The sequence below is a fragment of the Mobula birostris genome, chromosome 2 (genome assembly GCF_030028105.1).
Source record: "Mobula birostris isolate sMobBir1 chromosome 2, sMobBir1.hap1, whole genome shotgun sequence".
NCBI lineage: Eukaryota > Metazoa > Chordata > Chondrichthyes > Myliobatiformes > Myliobatidae > Mobula > Mobula birostris.
In genome coordinates, this window is record NC_092371.1 from 222329081 (window position 1) to 222345609 (window position 16529).

The following is a 16529-nucleotide window of genomic DNA, read 5'->3' on the forward strand; positions in this document are numbered from 1 at the left end:
AGGCGTGTTTAATCACTTTCCCCGAGGAGGTGATAAATTCTCTATTTTTCCACAATTGCCCAAAGTCATGTGCTATCCCAAACGCATAACATGAGTTGGAATAAACATTGGCAGCTTTTCCTTAGGCCAAAATGCAAGCAGGCTCGGGTAACAGAATAGAGTTCTGCCGTCTGCACTGATGTTCCTATTGTCAAGGCATAAGCTTCTACTACCTCGTGGGGAGTTACTATAACGTACTCTGCCAGCAACAGATCATCTCTTGGGCAGTGCAAAGAGCCATCTGTGAAAATTATTAAATCAGGGTTATCAATAGGCTCGCTTCTCCGATCTGGTGGGGCAGTAGTTGTGGCTTCCACTGTGATCAAAGAGTCATGGTCATCCCCATCCTGCTGTGCAGATGGTAACGGAACAAAATTAGCTGGATTAATAGCCGAAGATCTTTTGTGCGTACAGTTGGATCGAGAGAGAAGAATCACCTCATAACCTGTCCTTCTGGCTGTGGTAAAATGCTGAGTAGCAGCTGAATTCAACAGTAGCATTACAGCATGGGGTACTGTCACAGTACACGGGTGATCCAATACAACAGGAATAAATTTTTCTACCGTTACATTTAGGCCATATAACCATATAACAATTACAGTATGGAAACAGGCCATCTCGGCCCTTCTAGTCCGTGCCGACTATGGAAGGCTTTCTCCCTTTCGGGTGTCTATTCCACGATGAGGGGCTCCGTTTTCAATGTAGCAGAAAGCATTACTGCATCCCTCTCCTGGTATTCGGGAATCCACTGTCGATAGTGCCCTACCATGCCCAGGAAAGAAAGAATGTCCTGTTTTGTTTTGGGGACTGGGACCTTCTTTATTGCTTTTATTCAATCCCTTCCCAAACTTCACCAACCTTTACTGAGCTGGAATCCAAGGTACAGGACAGTCTCTTGGCAAAACTGCATTTTCTCCACAGACACTCTGTGCCCTCTTCTCGCCAAAAGTTCAAGGAACGTTAAAGAATAGGTCAGACATTCTGGCCCTGTAGCAGAAGCGATCAGGATGTCGTCTGCATACTGAATCAGCGTGGAATATTCAGACAGCTGGCATTCGGCCAATTTATTTTTAACTGCTGCAGGGGCTTTCGGTATATCCCTGGGGCAGACATGTCCACATATGTTGCTCATTCTTATGAGTAAGGCAAATAAATACTGGCTGTCCTTGTGCACAGGTATGGAGAAAAATGCTGAGCACTGATCGACTACAGTAAAGGTACTAACTCCCGCAGGTACAGAAGTAAGCATAATGTTGGTGTCTGGCACCAGTGGAGCAATGGGGATGACTGTCTTATTAATGGATCTTAGGTCCTGCACAAATTGCCACTCATTTCTCCGGCCCACTTTTGGGATAGGTAATATAGGGGTGTTACACAGGCTTTGTGTCTTCACCAGCTCCCCTTGCTGCAATGAGTCAATTACTGGAACGACACCTTCTTCAGCTTCAGTAGCCATACGGTACTGTTTAATACAGGGCAGTGGCACATTCTTTTTTAGAGTAACTTTGTGCTCTGGAGCTGTTTGGGCTTTTCCCACGTGATTTTTATGTTTTAGGTTCCCTGGTACCCGCGCTAAGGCTCTAGGGGGAGGTAGAGGGTCTTCTGCTGGTGGTTGTTGCTCTTCAAAGGTTGTTTCCCAGCTCTCGGACTTTAACATAATTCTCCCCTCCTTTTCATTAAAGAATTCTATTCGGGCTTCTTGTCCCAGTGCCGGCAGAGTTATAGTATAAACAGCCTTGATTTCTTTCGCCAGCTTGTACTGGAACCTACCAGGGAGAAGGCATTTCTGGATTTAGGGTTGTGTAATGAACTGGATTTGATAAGGGAACTCGTGGTAAAGGAGCCATTAGGAGGTAGTGATAATATGATAAGTTTTAAACTACAATTTGAGAGGGAGAAGGGAAAATCAGAAGTGTCAGTATTGCAGTTGAACAAAGTTGGACTATGGAGCCATGAGGGAGGAGCTAGCCAAAGTTGACTGGAACGATACCCTAGCAGAGATGACAGTGGAACAACAATGGCAGGTGTTTCTGGGAATAATGCAGAAGGTGCAGGATCAGTTCATTCCAAAGAGGAAGAAAGATTCTAAGGGGAGTAAGGGGTGACTGTGGTTGACAAGGGAAGTCAAGGATAGTATAAAAATAAAAGAGAAGAAGTATAACATAGCAAAGATAAGCGGGAAGCCAGAGGATTGGGAAACTTTTAAAGAGCAACAGAGGATAACTAAAAAGGCAATACGGGGAGAAAAGATGTGATACGAAGGCAAGCTAGCCAAGAATATAAAGGAGGATAGTAAAAGCTTCTTTAGGTATGTGAAGAGGAAAAAATTAGTTAAGACCAAAGTTGGGCCTTTGAAGACAGAAACGAGTGAATTTATTATGGGGAACAAGGAAATGGCAGACGAGTTGAACAGGTACTTTGGATCTGTCTTCACTAGGGAAGACACAAACAATCTCCCAGATATAATAGTGGCCGGAGGACCTAGGGTAACAAAGGAACTAAAGGAGATTCACATTAGGCAGAAAATGGTGTTGGGTAGACTGATAGGACTGAAGGCTGATAAATCCCCAGGGCCTGATGGTCTGCACCCCAGGGTACTTAAGGAGGTAGCTCTACAAATCGTGGACAATTATTTTGCAATTTTCTAAAGATTCAGGATCAGTTCCTGAGGACTGGAGGGTAGCTAATGTTATCCCACTTTTTAAGAAAGGAGGGAGAGAGAAAATAGGGAATTATAGACCAGTTAGCCTGACATCAGTGGTGGGGAGCATGCTGGAGTCAATTATAAAAGATGAAATTACGACACATTTGGATAGCAGTAACAGGATCGGTCTGAGTCAGCATGGATTTACAAAGGGGAAATCATGCTTGACTAATCTTCTGGAAATTTTTGAGGATGTAACTATGAAAATGGACAAGGGAGAGCCAGTGGATGTAGCGTACCTGGACTTTCAGAAAGCCTTTGATAAGGTCCCACATAGGAGATTAGTGAGCAAAATTAGAGCACATGGTATTGGGGGTGGGGTACTGACATGGATCGTAAATTGGTTGGCAGACAGGAAACAAAGAGTAAAGATTAACGGGTTCCTTTCAGAATGGCAGGCGGTGACTAGTGGGATACCGCAAGGCTCGGTGCTGGGACCGCAGCTATTTACAATATACATTAATGATTTAGATGAAGGGATTAAAAGTAACATTAGCAAATTTGCAGATGACACAAAGCTGGATGGCAGTGTGAAATGTGCAGAGGATGTTAAGATAATGCAGGATGACTTGGACAGGTTGGGTGAGTGGGCAGATGTATGGCAGATGCAGTTTAACGTGGATAAATGTGAGGTTATCCACTTTGGTGGCAAGAAGAGGAAGGCAGATTACTATTTGAACAGCATCAAGTTAGGAAAAGGGGAAATACAAGGAGATTTTGGTGTCCTTGTTCATCAGTCACTGAAAGTAAGCATGTAGGTACAGCAGGCAGTGAAGAAAGCTAATGGCATGTTGGACTTCATAACAAGGGGAGTTGAGTATAGGAGCAAAGAGGTCCTTCTACAGTTGTACAGGGCCCTGGTGAGACCACACCTGGAGTATTATGTACAGTTTTGGTCTCCAAATGTGAGGAAAGGTGTTTCTTGCTATTGAGGGAGTGCAGCGGAGGTTCACGCGGTTAATTCCCAGGATGGCGGGACTGTCATATGTTGAAAGATTGGAGTGACTGGGCTTGTATACACTGGAATTTAGAAAGATGAGAGGGGATCTGATTGAAACATATAAGATTATTAAGGGATTGGACACGCTAGAGGCAGGAAACATGTTCCCGATGTTGGGTGAGTCCAGAACCAGAGGCCACAATTTGAGAATAAAGGGATAGGCCATTTAGAACGGATTTGAGGAAAAACTTATTCACCCAGAGAGTTGTGGATCTGTGGAATACTCTGCCTCAGAAGGCAGTGGAGGCCAGTTCTCTGGATGCTTTCTGGAAAGAGTTAGATAGAGCTCTTAATGATAGCAGAGTCAAGGGATTTGGGGAGAAGGCAGGAACGGGGTACAGATTGTGAATGATCAGCCATGATCACAGTGAATGGCGGTGCTGGCTCGAAGGGCTGAATGGCCTACTCCTGCACCTGTTGTCTATTGTCAATCGTTTTATCATCGTCCCGATATCTTTAGGCTTTGCTGGTGGTTTTATGGCCACTGTCAAATGAGCCATTGAGGAGTTCCCTAGTCGGTATCTTTTTTTTTCTGATCTTCCACTAAGTCTACCAGGAGCCTTAATCCCTCGGAACCAAAATACACATTCGGTGTTACCTTCAGCTTTACCATTTAAATAAGGGTGTATAGCCTGATCGTAGTGCGGGTCAGTTAGTAAAGTGTAATAGACCGTGCAATGGAGCTGCTGTTTTTCTCGGCTGCTATTAATCAAATATTGCAGATTTTGCATGTAGAGGTTGGCTCATCCTATCAATGTGTCATACAGTCTCTGAACCTGCCAAACATAGAGATTACTATCCAGCTGTCGACAGTATGATATGGGTTCTGAACTGTCCTTTTCTTGCCCATTCATTAATTTTAGCATTTGAGGGACCCTAATTTGAGGAAGCTCCGTGTATATACCTTCAGCTGTACAGCGCATTGTTGCCCCTAATTTATAAAGGGTCTGTGGACCCAGCAGGGGAAGTGGGGCTGTTCTAGATATAATGAAGGTGTCTGTTAAAAGCTTATCCGCCATTCTCTTTTTCTCTTTTCCTGCATCTTTTTTTTTTCTTTTCAGGCATTTTTTTTTCTCATCTCTAGTACTTCCTAACACTTCCTTCAACTCCCTTAGCTTCCGTTCCTCTTTCCTGAGAACCTTCTCTCGTAACAGAGATATCTGCTGCACTGGGGGTGTCAGGTGCCTGAACTTCTGGCATGGGGGGTTGTAAGGAGTGGGCGCGGGTTGTCCTAAGGCAGTCATCGTCATTGTTAAATGGTCTAATTCACTGTTGGATGCCAATGGGGCACTGGCCGGTACGGGGAGTTGGGGATAAAGTCCCGTGGCAGGTTTTGTTTCAGCCACAGCCTTCTTTGTTTCAGGCTGCTTAATCTCCTTTTCTTTGGAGGTTGGTGTCTTTTAACTACCTCCTTCCATCATTTAAAACGTTTTAACATATAGTCAGCATCCCAGTTTGGGTCGCCGTCCCCATTTCAGGTGGCATCCTCCCAGTGCTGGATTAGTCTCAAATTAAAACTTCTCCCATATGGCCGATCCCCGTGTGACCACTCATGCAAATCGCAACTGAATGTTGCTGCATATAGATCATCTCCGGTCTCTCTGATTACCATATCTGCCGGGGATCCAGGCGGGACTAAGGGGTCTCCTATTTGCTGGTGGTGCTGTTTTATCTTTCTAATTTTTTTCTTTTTGGCAGCCTTTTTCCTACCTGTCGATGAGTGTTCAAAGCCTTCGTCTTACCTCCGGAACTCTTCGGTTTATTAGCAGGATCAGCGCTAGCTGATCGACTGCTCGCACTTTCCATTTTTTCTGTTTAGGATTTCAATTTCAGTTAAGACAGCACAAAGTTTCTTTATTCACAGTATGTACACAATGAGCGCTCGCCAGTGTGTTTCCTCTGTATTTACACAAGTCTCTGAGTTCGGTCACGGAATAAATCGGTAGCTACCTTGGTACTCCTATGATCACCCCTGCTGTCTCCCCCTTTCAGCTAGGACGCAGAGCACCTGTCTCCCCCTTTCAGCTGGGAGACTGATCTTCCTTCCCAACTTGGAAGGCACTTTTCTGTCTTGCTTCTCCTTTTCTGTCTGGGGTTCATTTTTGAATCCTGCTCTTCTAACCTCCCCCTTTCAGCTAGGAGACTAGATTGAGGATTCCATCCTCATTGCCAATCCGTTGCGGATAAATCTCAGGAGCAGCAGACAGAGTAGATCAGGCAGACTCAGAGAGTTGTTTCAGACTAAAGGGTTTTATTACATGATATCATGGAGAGTGCAGACTCCTAAAGCGGAGCTCCACAGCTCTGCTCAACAAAAGATTACTCTGATATTCATAATCAAAATATACGTGACAAAAAGCACTTTGTCACACAAAATAGAATAGAAAAGTTTCACAGCATGTTCTAGATGATAACCCGAAACACCAATCAGCTTAAAAGTTACTCTGCTTACCGTGTTAGGGCAGATTACGGAACAATGATTCCTGAGAGAAACAAGTTACCACTTCTTTCTCAAAGTACAAGCAAGCATGCGACTTGTAGCGAGGTATGGTTAGTTAGTTGGCAATTAACCAAGAACAGACGGTATTGCTGTCGTGGCAGAAATGGCTTGACCCTTTGGTCCCTAATCGGTAATAATGCTTCAAATTTTCTTCCACAAAGGCTCTCGGCCCAAAACGTTGAATGTACTCTCTTCCACGTTTCTTTTTGTGCAACCTTACATACATAAAAAATGGTAGGCCATATAGCTCCCACAAACCTGCCGTGGCGTTCAATGTGAACATGACTGATCTGCACCAGACCTCATTTCTTTAGTGTCAATCGCCCTCGCCCTCAATTCCTGTAACTATATTGGTATCAGTGTTTTTGATGTTATAACATGGACGGCATCTTCACAGTCATTGATTGCAAAGATGCTGTAAGATGTCTTGAGATAGTAAAAACTGCTATATAACGTAAAGTCTTTGTTTTTTTTTCCCCAAGCAGTTTCTGCATCTGTACGTTTCTAAAATGACTCTTAAGCTCTGGTGTTAGTTAGTGGCTATTTCCAAGCTGACTTTAACAATAAGTTAAATTCTTTGTACTACAGTTCATTTTTAGGCAGTTTATATAATCCTTTACCTGTTTTCTAGGGAATCTGTTCCTTCTGAAATCTAAAACATCCATTTGGATTGTTTTTAACAATTACTTGAGAGTTCAGTCTTTCACTTCCTTTATTTCTTCTTTTGACGTCTTAGGCCCTGAAGACCTCTTTCTTTCCTATCTATTACTTCTTCATTACAACTTTATTATGTCCCTAACACCATTCTTTGTTTTGCTTGTCTGAAATAGCTACTTCAAACACTTCATTATTCTGCAGTCTGGTGTCTCCACTTCATTAATCACTGATCTTTCAATCAGTATTCTGGCACTAGCCTGTCACTTTTCTTCTAGTTCCATTCAATTTGCCCACCATTTCTCCTTGTGTAACGCCAGGGCCATCAAATGCTATGGTTTTCCTGTTACAGAAAACATTTATTGTAAAGTAGTCACTGTGTTCCCATTTTGCTTTTCAATGACTTATTATATCAATATCCTGGCCTGCACTTTAAATTGGCTTGCTAATTGTTTCATGGAAGTATGATCCACAAATATGCGATCAGCATTGATGCGAACCAGTTGTCTGTCACCACTTTGCTCAATCTCTCCATCAGTTTTCATATTTTTATGTGCCCGGTCAAAATGTGGTTAGTGCCACAATTAAGGACCTTGGGATATAAACCATCAGTTATGCCAATTAACATCAAATGCATTAACAGAATAATCTAACCAGAAGAATATAGTTGAGTAAATATATAATGGAAAAGGAATGTACTTCCAAACATTGATTTTTGATGATTATTTAGGATCTATAATGTAGACTTTTTATAATATACGTATTTGTAGTCTGCAGTTGTTTCTTTACAAAACTTAAAACACTTGGCTGTTAATTGTCTTGTGCCAATACTTGTTTTTGTTTATAAATATATTTTTAAACAAATCTTTCACAGTATGTTTATGGACACAGCTGAAGATGAAAGAACCAAGCTGATCAGTTGTCTCGGAGCATTTAGACAACTCTGGGTGACACTCCCTCAGGTTAGAATCCAAAGATTATTACAGTGGATTTGGTTAATTGGGCCATCGGTGAATCAGGGCAGCCATTTATTTGGGACAACTCTTCAAGAACAAAATCTAAATAGAAAAAATAGTCAGGATTCCTTTTATTTATTTGGGACACCATAATGCTTAACTGAGACAGGACACTTGCTGAAAAGTTTCTAACTAGCATCAGTGGCGTACACTTGTGTGGCAGTTAGACGCTACACCGTGCTTTGAGCGATTAGTTTTTAAATAGCATCAGTTGTGTGCGTTTGTGTTCAAAAAGCAGTGATTTTCATCACTGACAGTTGGTGAGAAATAAACAGTAAGACAATTCGGAACCGTTTTGCTCACCGTGGTTTCAGACTTAGAGATGCCAGAAACTGCTGGGAGTGAAAATGAAATGGTTTCATTACTTCAACAAGTTATGGATTACAAATAATTTGAAGATATCGACAATCATCTTGAATATTACAATGAAAATAAAGATTTCGAGGATGAAATTGTCTAAGACATTGTACGAAGCAGTCCATTATCTGCACTAGGTACCTGAGCTGATTTTGTTCTTTTATAGTCAATCAAAAGAACACAGGTGAATTCCTCCGTTGGTAACTATTTGGAACTAATACGCAGCTTTATAGCACTGTGGATGTATTGGTAGTGTTCTAATTTATTCTGTATGTAATTTAAATACATTTATTTTTACTCAGTTAAAATGACAGTTTGTCTTTTGATACCTTTTAACTATTTCCATTATATTTCTGATGTGCCCCAATTAACCAGAATCCACTGTATTTACCTGAAATATGTTTTCGGTTAAAGTTAACTTAATTTTGTATGAAGTTCTTCATATGATACATTGATAAATACTTCTTGACTGCTAGGAATCACATGAACAGTGTGTGCAGTGGATTGTTCGCTTCATCCATGGACAACACAACCCCAAGAGGATTTCTTTTCTGTATGATTGCTTGGCTATGGCAGTTGAAAATGGACTGCTACCACCCAGGTATAACTGAAAGGAGAAAGCAAAGTGTTTTAATTTTTTTTGTTGGATAAATGATTTAAATTTATCAAAAAATCAAACGCATGAAATTTGAAAAAATTTTTCTAAAATACTTAATTGCAATATTCTATTAATGTATCAAATTCTACAGCTTTAGAATGTGATGTATTCTGAGAGTGTTATTTGTTTAGCTTATCTACCTGCTCACTACAGCCCTTTGCTATGTTTTTAATCATATAGGAAATTCTGTGTTCTAAAGTTCTCTCCTCACATGTGAATATTCTCCATAACAAAACCAACTACTGGCATTTAGGGAATAGCTTTACAGGATTTATTTAACTATACTAAAATTTTAATGGTGTTCTTGAATACTGTGGTCGGGCTTTGACATTTTACACCAGTTTACAGTTGTATGCAATGTACTGGCTGGAGACCAGCTACTCGGCCTCAATCTGCAGTGACCAAATTATATCTGTAGGGTTCAGGTTGGGTAGCAAAAATAAAAAATGATGTAACTGGAATCAGATCGAGCTATGGTAGCCCTTTATGAATGATATACTAGGCTCGGAGCAGATTGCCTAGAAATAGCCAGGAGGGTGAATGTAACACACAAGAGGGGGTTCCTAATTCTCAGTGCCTGATCTGGCTACTTGATTTGGCCCCATGGGACCCAATAAAATAGCATTGATAGGTCAGGTTGGATATGAAAAAACAAAAATCAGCTCTGGGCCTGAGTCAGATTGATTTTTGCTCTGATTGGGTCAAGTTCAGCTTCAATATTTAATAACCAAGCAGATCATTAGTGCTAGTAATTTGACTACTATAGCAACTGTTCACCAGTTTGATGTGCTATCAAAGTATATTATGTGAGTTCAGGTAACACTAGTTTTTAAAAAAAGGCATTCCAGTTATGAAAGAACAGTGTCAGTGATGAAATTGAATGCTCCAACATTGAACTTTGATCAGGTCAGATAGGTTCTTGATTGGACATGGCACCAAAGGTTATGGGGAGAAGGCCAGGAACTGGAGTTGAGGAGGAAATAAAGGATCAGCCTTGATTGAATGGTGGAGCAGACTCGATGGGCCAGATGGCCTAATTCTGCTCCTATGTCTTATAAGCCTGCTTTCAGTACTTGTAACAGTTAACATTAAGTCCCCTTTAACAGAGGGGTTTTGAAGTTCAAGTTCAGTTTATTGTCATTCAACCACATACCTGTATGCCACCAAAAGAAATAATGTTCCTCCAACCAAAGTGCACAACACAGCACTATAACACATAAAGTAATATTACTACAAATAAATTAACAGATAATATGATTATGAAGACACGTAGCCCTCTTTTATTGTCATTTAGTAATGCATGCATTAAGAAATGATACATTATTTCCTCTGGTGTGATATCACAAAACACAGGACAAACCAAGACTGGAAAAACTGACAAAACCACATGATTATAACATATAGTTACAAACAGTGTAACAATACCATAACTTGATGAAGAAGTCCGTGAGCACAGTAAAGTTCAAAGTTTCTCAAATGTACCACATCTCACGCAGACGGGAGAAGGAAGAAAAACTCTCCCTGCCATGCCCGACCACAATCCGACTCTGAGTCATCCGAAAACTTCGAGCTCTGATCAGCTGTCCCACACCGAGTACTGAGCGGCATCTCTGCCAAACGATTCGACTTCCTTCTCGGTCGCCAAAAGCAGGCAAAGCCGGGGATTTTGAGGCCTACCCTCCGAAAGATTCCCGACCACACAGTAACGACAGCCGCAAACGGACGTTTCAGAAATTTCTCCAGATGTTCCTCTGTGCTTTCACGTCCATTCTCCATCAAATCAGAATTGTCCACGGCCCTTATTTAACAGATACGATATCATTTTTCACCAGAGAGCTGCGCACACGCAGGCGCGCTGCCATCTTCTACTCCTGCTACATATGGTGCATTTATCACAGTATATGCTACCAGCTCTTCAAGCATGAAGAGACCTGGGTGGTAGCAATGAGTTTAGTAGTTTTACAGCCTGGGGGGAGAAACTAGTTCCCATCCTAACAGTTCTTGTCCTAATGCCATGATACCTCCTGCCTGATGGTAGGAGGTCAAAGAAATTGTTGGGTGGATGGGAGAGATCACCAACAATGATAAGCACTCCTAATAAATATCTCTGATGAGTGGAAGAGAGACTCCGATGATCCTCTCATCAGTCCTCACAATTCTCTGTCGGAACTTCTTCCCAGCATAAACTGAGAATATAATGGAGCTCACGGCAATAAGTAGTGATCCTTAAAAATATACTTTGCATTGTGATTGAGATCCTTTTTCTCAATGTATTGAGTAATATTTGCATTACTGACATCTTAATTAGTAACAGCAAATCCTGTAATGTGTGAGTTAGCTCAGTGCGTGTGATCACAATGGTTACTTTAATTTTGTGGAAACATTTTGAAGTGATTTTCTGTATATTTTACCAGACTGGTCTGTGAATCCCTAATCAACTCTGAAAGTCTGGAATGGGAGAGAATGCAGCTTTGGGCTCTAACATTTAAACTGATTCGAAAAATAATAGGAGGTGTTGACTACAAGGTACTATGCAAAGAACTGATTAAATCACCTTCACCTTGATGCTAGTAGCAATTTCTAATTATAAGCAAAACTGTTGGTTAAATTAATATTATTTTTGTGGATAATAATTGAAATTGTTTTAGATAATTATCAATTCTAATGTTTTGTTTTTAAAATATTAAAACCTTAAATCTTACTTAACCCTTGAAAAGGACCCCACTTGGGACTATCACGTCTCCTGCACCATCACCAAACTCATCCAACTCTGGAGATCTCCTAGCGTCTGCCACCAAACTCATAATTCCCTTACCACACACTGCTTGTTTCTTCCTCATACCCAAGTTCCACAGACCTGACTGTATGGGTAGACCCATTGTTTCTGCCTGCTCCTGCCCCACTGAACTTGTGTCCACATACCTGAACTCCATTTTATCCCCCTTGGTTCAGTCCCTTACCCCCCTACATCCACACACTTCATATGCTGTCAGTCTCCTCAACAACTTTCAATCCCCTGACCCTGATCACCTTATTTTCACCATGGATGTTCAATCCCTATATACTTCTGTCTCCCGTCAAGAAGGCCTAAAGCTCTCTTCTTTGTTGATGAGATCTGATCAGTTCCCTTCTACCACCACCCTCCTCCATCTGGTGAAACTGGTTCTCACACTCAATAATTTCTCTTTTGGCTCCTCCCATTTTCTCCAAATTCGAAGTGTACCCGTGAGCATCCGCATGGGCCGCGGCTATGCCTGCCTTTTCATTGGCCGTATGGAACAATCCACCTTCCAAGTCTTCCTGGAAACGCTCCCCAACTCATTCTGTGCTACATTGACTACTGTAAAGGTGCTGGTTCATGCATTCATTCTGAGCTCGTCAATTTCTTCAACTCTGCCTCCAAGTTCCACCCTGCCCTTAAATTCCCCTGGTCCATTTCTGACACCTCTCACCCCTTTCTTGATCTCTCTTGTCTCATCTCTTGAGGTAAACTGTCTACTGATCTCTTCTATACACCTACCAATTCTCAAAGCTATCTTGACTATAACTCTTCCCACCCTGTCTCCTGTAAAAATGCCATTCCTTTTTCTTAGGATAAGGCCGTCCTTTCCAGGGCATCAGAGATGTCCTAATTCTTCAAAGAATGGGGTTTTCCTTTTTCCACCAATGATGTTGCCCTCACACATAGATCCTCCGTTTTCTAGACATTCGCGCCACCTTAACAGGGATGTAGTTCCTCTTGTCCTCGCCTACCATCCCATGAGTCTCCACACCCATCGCATCATTCTCTACAACTTGTGCCGTTTTCAACGGGAATTTACCTTGCCCCATCTCCATTTTCCACAGGGATCACTCCTGTGTGTCCATTTATCCCTCCCCACTAATCTCCCTCCCGGCACTTATTCCTACAAGCAACAGAAGTGCTACACCTGCCCATTCACCTCTTCCTTCACATCCACTCTGGGCCCCTATCAGTCCTTCCAGATGAGGTAACTCTTCACCTGCATATCTTAATATAACCAGTGCTCCTGATGCGGCCTCCTGTACATTGGTGAAACTTGACATAGATTGGGGTACAGCTCTGACAGGCATGTTTGCTTCATCCGCAAGAGGCAGAATTTCCTGGTGACCAGCCATTCTAATTTCTATCCCCGTACCTGGACTTTCAGAAAGCCTTTGATAAGGTCCCACAAAGGAGGTTAGTGTGCAAAATTAGAGCAAATGGTATTGGGGGTAGGGTACTGACATGGATAGAAAATTGGTTGGCAGACAGGAAACAAAGAGTGGGGATTTATGTGTCCTTTTCAGAATGGCAGGCAGTGACTAGTGGGGTACCGCAAGGCTCGGTGCTGGGACCGCAGCTATTTACAATATACATTAATGATTTAGATGAAGGGATTAAAAGTAACATTAGCAAATTTGCAGATGACACAAAGCTGGGTGGCAGTGTGAAATGTGAGGAGGATGTTATGAGAATGCAGGGTGACTTGGACAGGTTGGGTGAGTGGGCAGATGGATGGCAAATGCAGTTTAATGTGGATAAATGTGAGGTTATCCACTTTGGTGGCAAGAAGAGGAAGGCAGATTACTATCGAAATGGTGTCAAGTTAGGAAAAGGGGAAATACAACGAGATCTAGGTGTCCTTGTTCATCGGTCACTGAAAGTAAGCATGCAGGTACAGCAGGCAGTGAAGAAAGCTAATGGCATGCTGGCCTTCATAACAAGGGGAATTGAGTATAGGAGCAAAGAGGTCCTTCTGCAGTTGTACAGGGCCCTGGTGAGACCACACCTGGAATATTGTGTACAGTTTTGGTCTCCAAATTTAAGGAAGGACATTCTAGCTGTTGAGGGAGTGCGGCGTAGGTTCACGAGGTTAATTCCCGGGATGGCGGGACTGTCATATGTTGAAAGATTGGAGTGACTGGGCTTGTATACACTGGAATCTAGAAGGATGAGAGGGGATCTGATTGAAACATGTAAGATTATTAGGGGATTGGACGAGCTAGAGGCAGGAAACATGTTCCTGATGTTGGGGGAGTCCAGAACCAGAGGCCACAGTTTAAGAATAAGGGGTAGACAATTTAGAACGGAGTTGAGGAAAAACTTTTTCACACAGAAGGTTGTGGTTCTGTGGAATGCTCTGCCTCAGAAGGCAGTGGAGGCCAATTCTCTGGATTCTTTCAAGAAAGAGTTAGATAGAGCTCTTAAAGATAGCGGAGTGAAGGGATATGGGGAGAAGGCAGGAAAAGGGTACTGATTGTGGATGATCAGCCATGATCACAGTGAATGATGGTGCTGGCTCGAAGGGCTGAATGGCCTACTCCTGCACCTATTGTTTATTGTTCTGTTCCGATATTTCCTCTTCTGCCACAATGAGTCCACTCTCGGTTGGATGCACAACACCACATCTAGTTAGCCTCCAACCTGATGGCATGAGCATTGATTTTCTCCTTCCGGTCATATTTGCCCTGTCCCTTCCCTCTTCTTCGACTCCTTATTCTCGCCTCTTACTTCTTCTTGTCACCCCTTTCTTTTTCTCCAGTGGTCCAACTCTCCTCTCCTATCAGATTCCTTCTCCAGTGCTTTACTTTTTCCATTTATCACCTCCCAGCTTCTTTCTTCATCCCCTCCGCCTTCCACCTGGCCTCACCTATCACCTTCAAGCATGTGTGCCTTCCCCTCCCCCACCACCTTATTCTGACTTCTTTCCCCTTCCTTTCCAGTCCTGTTGAAGGATCTCAGTCCAAAATGTCAACTATTGATTTCCACTGATGCGCCTGACCTACTGAGTTCCTCCAGCATTTTGTGTGTGAAACCTTAATTGTGTATCTAGTGATAATAATAGTTTACGTATTCTTAAATGCATTCAGCTAATGGGCTTAAAGGAATTTTTGTCAATATTAACCTTATAAAGCACAATTTAATCTTTTAGGGTGTAAGAGATCTGTTGAAAGCAATTTTAGAGAAAATGCAAACTATTCCCAACACCGTCAGCTCCGCTGTTGTACAGCAGTTGCAAACAGCCAAAGATGTAAGTTTTTGATATATCGTTTCCCATATTTGAAGTCAATATTAAACAGTAATCTGATCTTGCTTGGACTCGTGCTGGTACTTTCACATTTGAAATGATTGCATTTTGTTCTTTTGATAGCAATGTTCTTTCATTCTCAATGAAATAATGAATGCCAAGCAATAAACTAATCTTTTTGGAATTCTAGCATGTGCACATCATTTGCTTTTAACCTAATTTAATTATACTGACAAAATCAGTGTTTGAATTTGTTTTGTTTTATATTGATTAGTTCAAATATTTTCTTCTGAATGTAATGGCTGTTCCTTCCATTAACCTTCCCAGGTTGTGGCATATATCCTGGACAGAAACGCTTGTCTTTTGCCGGCATATTTTGCAGTTACTGAGATTAGGAAGCTTTATCCTGAAGGAAAATTGTCTCATTGGGTAAGAGATTCCTGCTGTAGTTTTGCTAAGTAAAGACAAATTAATAATTTTAATGCATTCTGTTGTTAATGATCTGGTGCAAAGTGAATTTGAATTGACTTTATTTCTTACATCCTTCACATACATGAAGAGTAAAAATTTTTATGTTACATCTCCGTCTAAATATGCAATCATGGTAATTTATAATAAATAGAACAGTCAATGTAACATAGAAATACACTCAGATCAGTGTGAGTTAATCAGTCTGATGGCCTGGTGGAAGAAGCTGCCCCGGAGTTTGTTGGTCCTGGCTTTTATGCTGCGGTACTGTTTCCCGGGTGGTAGCAGCTGGAATAGATTGTAGTTGGGGTGACTCGGGTCCTCAATGATCCTTCGGGCCTTTTCTCACATCTGTCTTTGTAAATATCCTGAATCATGGGAAGTTCACAACTGCAGATGCGCTGTGCTGTCCGCACCACTCTCTGCAAAATCCTGCGATTAAGGACGGTACAGTTCCCATACCAGGCAGTGATGCAGCCTGTCAGGGTGCCCTCAATTGTGCCCCTGTAGAAAATTCTTACGATTTGGGGACCTATACCAAGCTTCCTCAACCGTCTGAGGTAAAAGAGGCGCTGTTGTGCCTTTTTCACCACACAGCTGGTGTGTACAGGTCACGCGAGATCCTCGGTGATGTGAATGCTGAGGAACTTAAAGCTGTTTACTCTCTCAGCCCCAGATCCATTGATGTCAATAGGGGCTGGCCTGTCTCCATTCCTCCTGTAATCCACAACCAGCTCCTTTGTTTTTGCGACATTGATGGAGAGGTTGTTTTCTTGACACCACTGTGTCAGAGAGATGAGTAGATTACAGCAAAGAAGTACAAGGATACACAAAAATAGGGGCTTGTATAGTTGGGGATTTGTACAAGGCCTTGACTCTTCTGTGCCAGTTCAACAGAGCCCTCATCAAAAATTAACTGCTTCCTCTTTAAATTTCCCCTTGTGATAACCTCCACAACCATCTGAAGTAGAGAATTCCACAGATCCATTACCTGCAAAAAAAAAATCTTGTACATCTGCCTGTCCCTTTATCTTACAGCTCTCTCTACCCCTTTACCCCACTAGTGGGAACCATCTTGATGTTCAGAGACAGTGACCACAACTA

The 16529-nt window shown here is 42.1% G+C and overlaps 1 protein-coding gene across 3 annotated transcripts in view; it reads left to right on the forward strand.

Moving 5' to 3' along the window:
* med23 (mediator complex subunit 23) overlaps positions 1-16529 on the forward strand; it is a 97871-nt gene that overhangs the window by 11163 nt on the left and 70179 nt on the right. For all 3 annotated transcript variants that reach the window (XM_072251520.1, XM_072251519.1, XM_072251521.1), the window contains exons 3-7: positions 7772-7859; positions 8747-8871; positions 11343-11454; positions 14862-14960; positions 15285-15386. In XM_072251520.1, coding sequence (XP_072107621.1) covers positions 7772-7859; positions 8747-8871; positions 11343-11454; positions 14862-14960; positions 15285-15386 — 526 coding nt within the window. The remainder of the gene's footprint in view (positions 1-7771; positions 7860-8746; positions 8872-11342; positions 11455-14861; positions 14961-15284; positions 15387-16529) is intronic.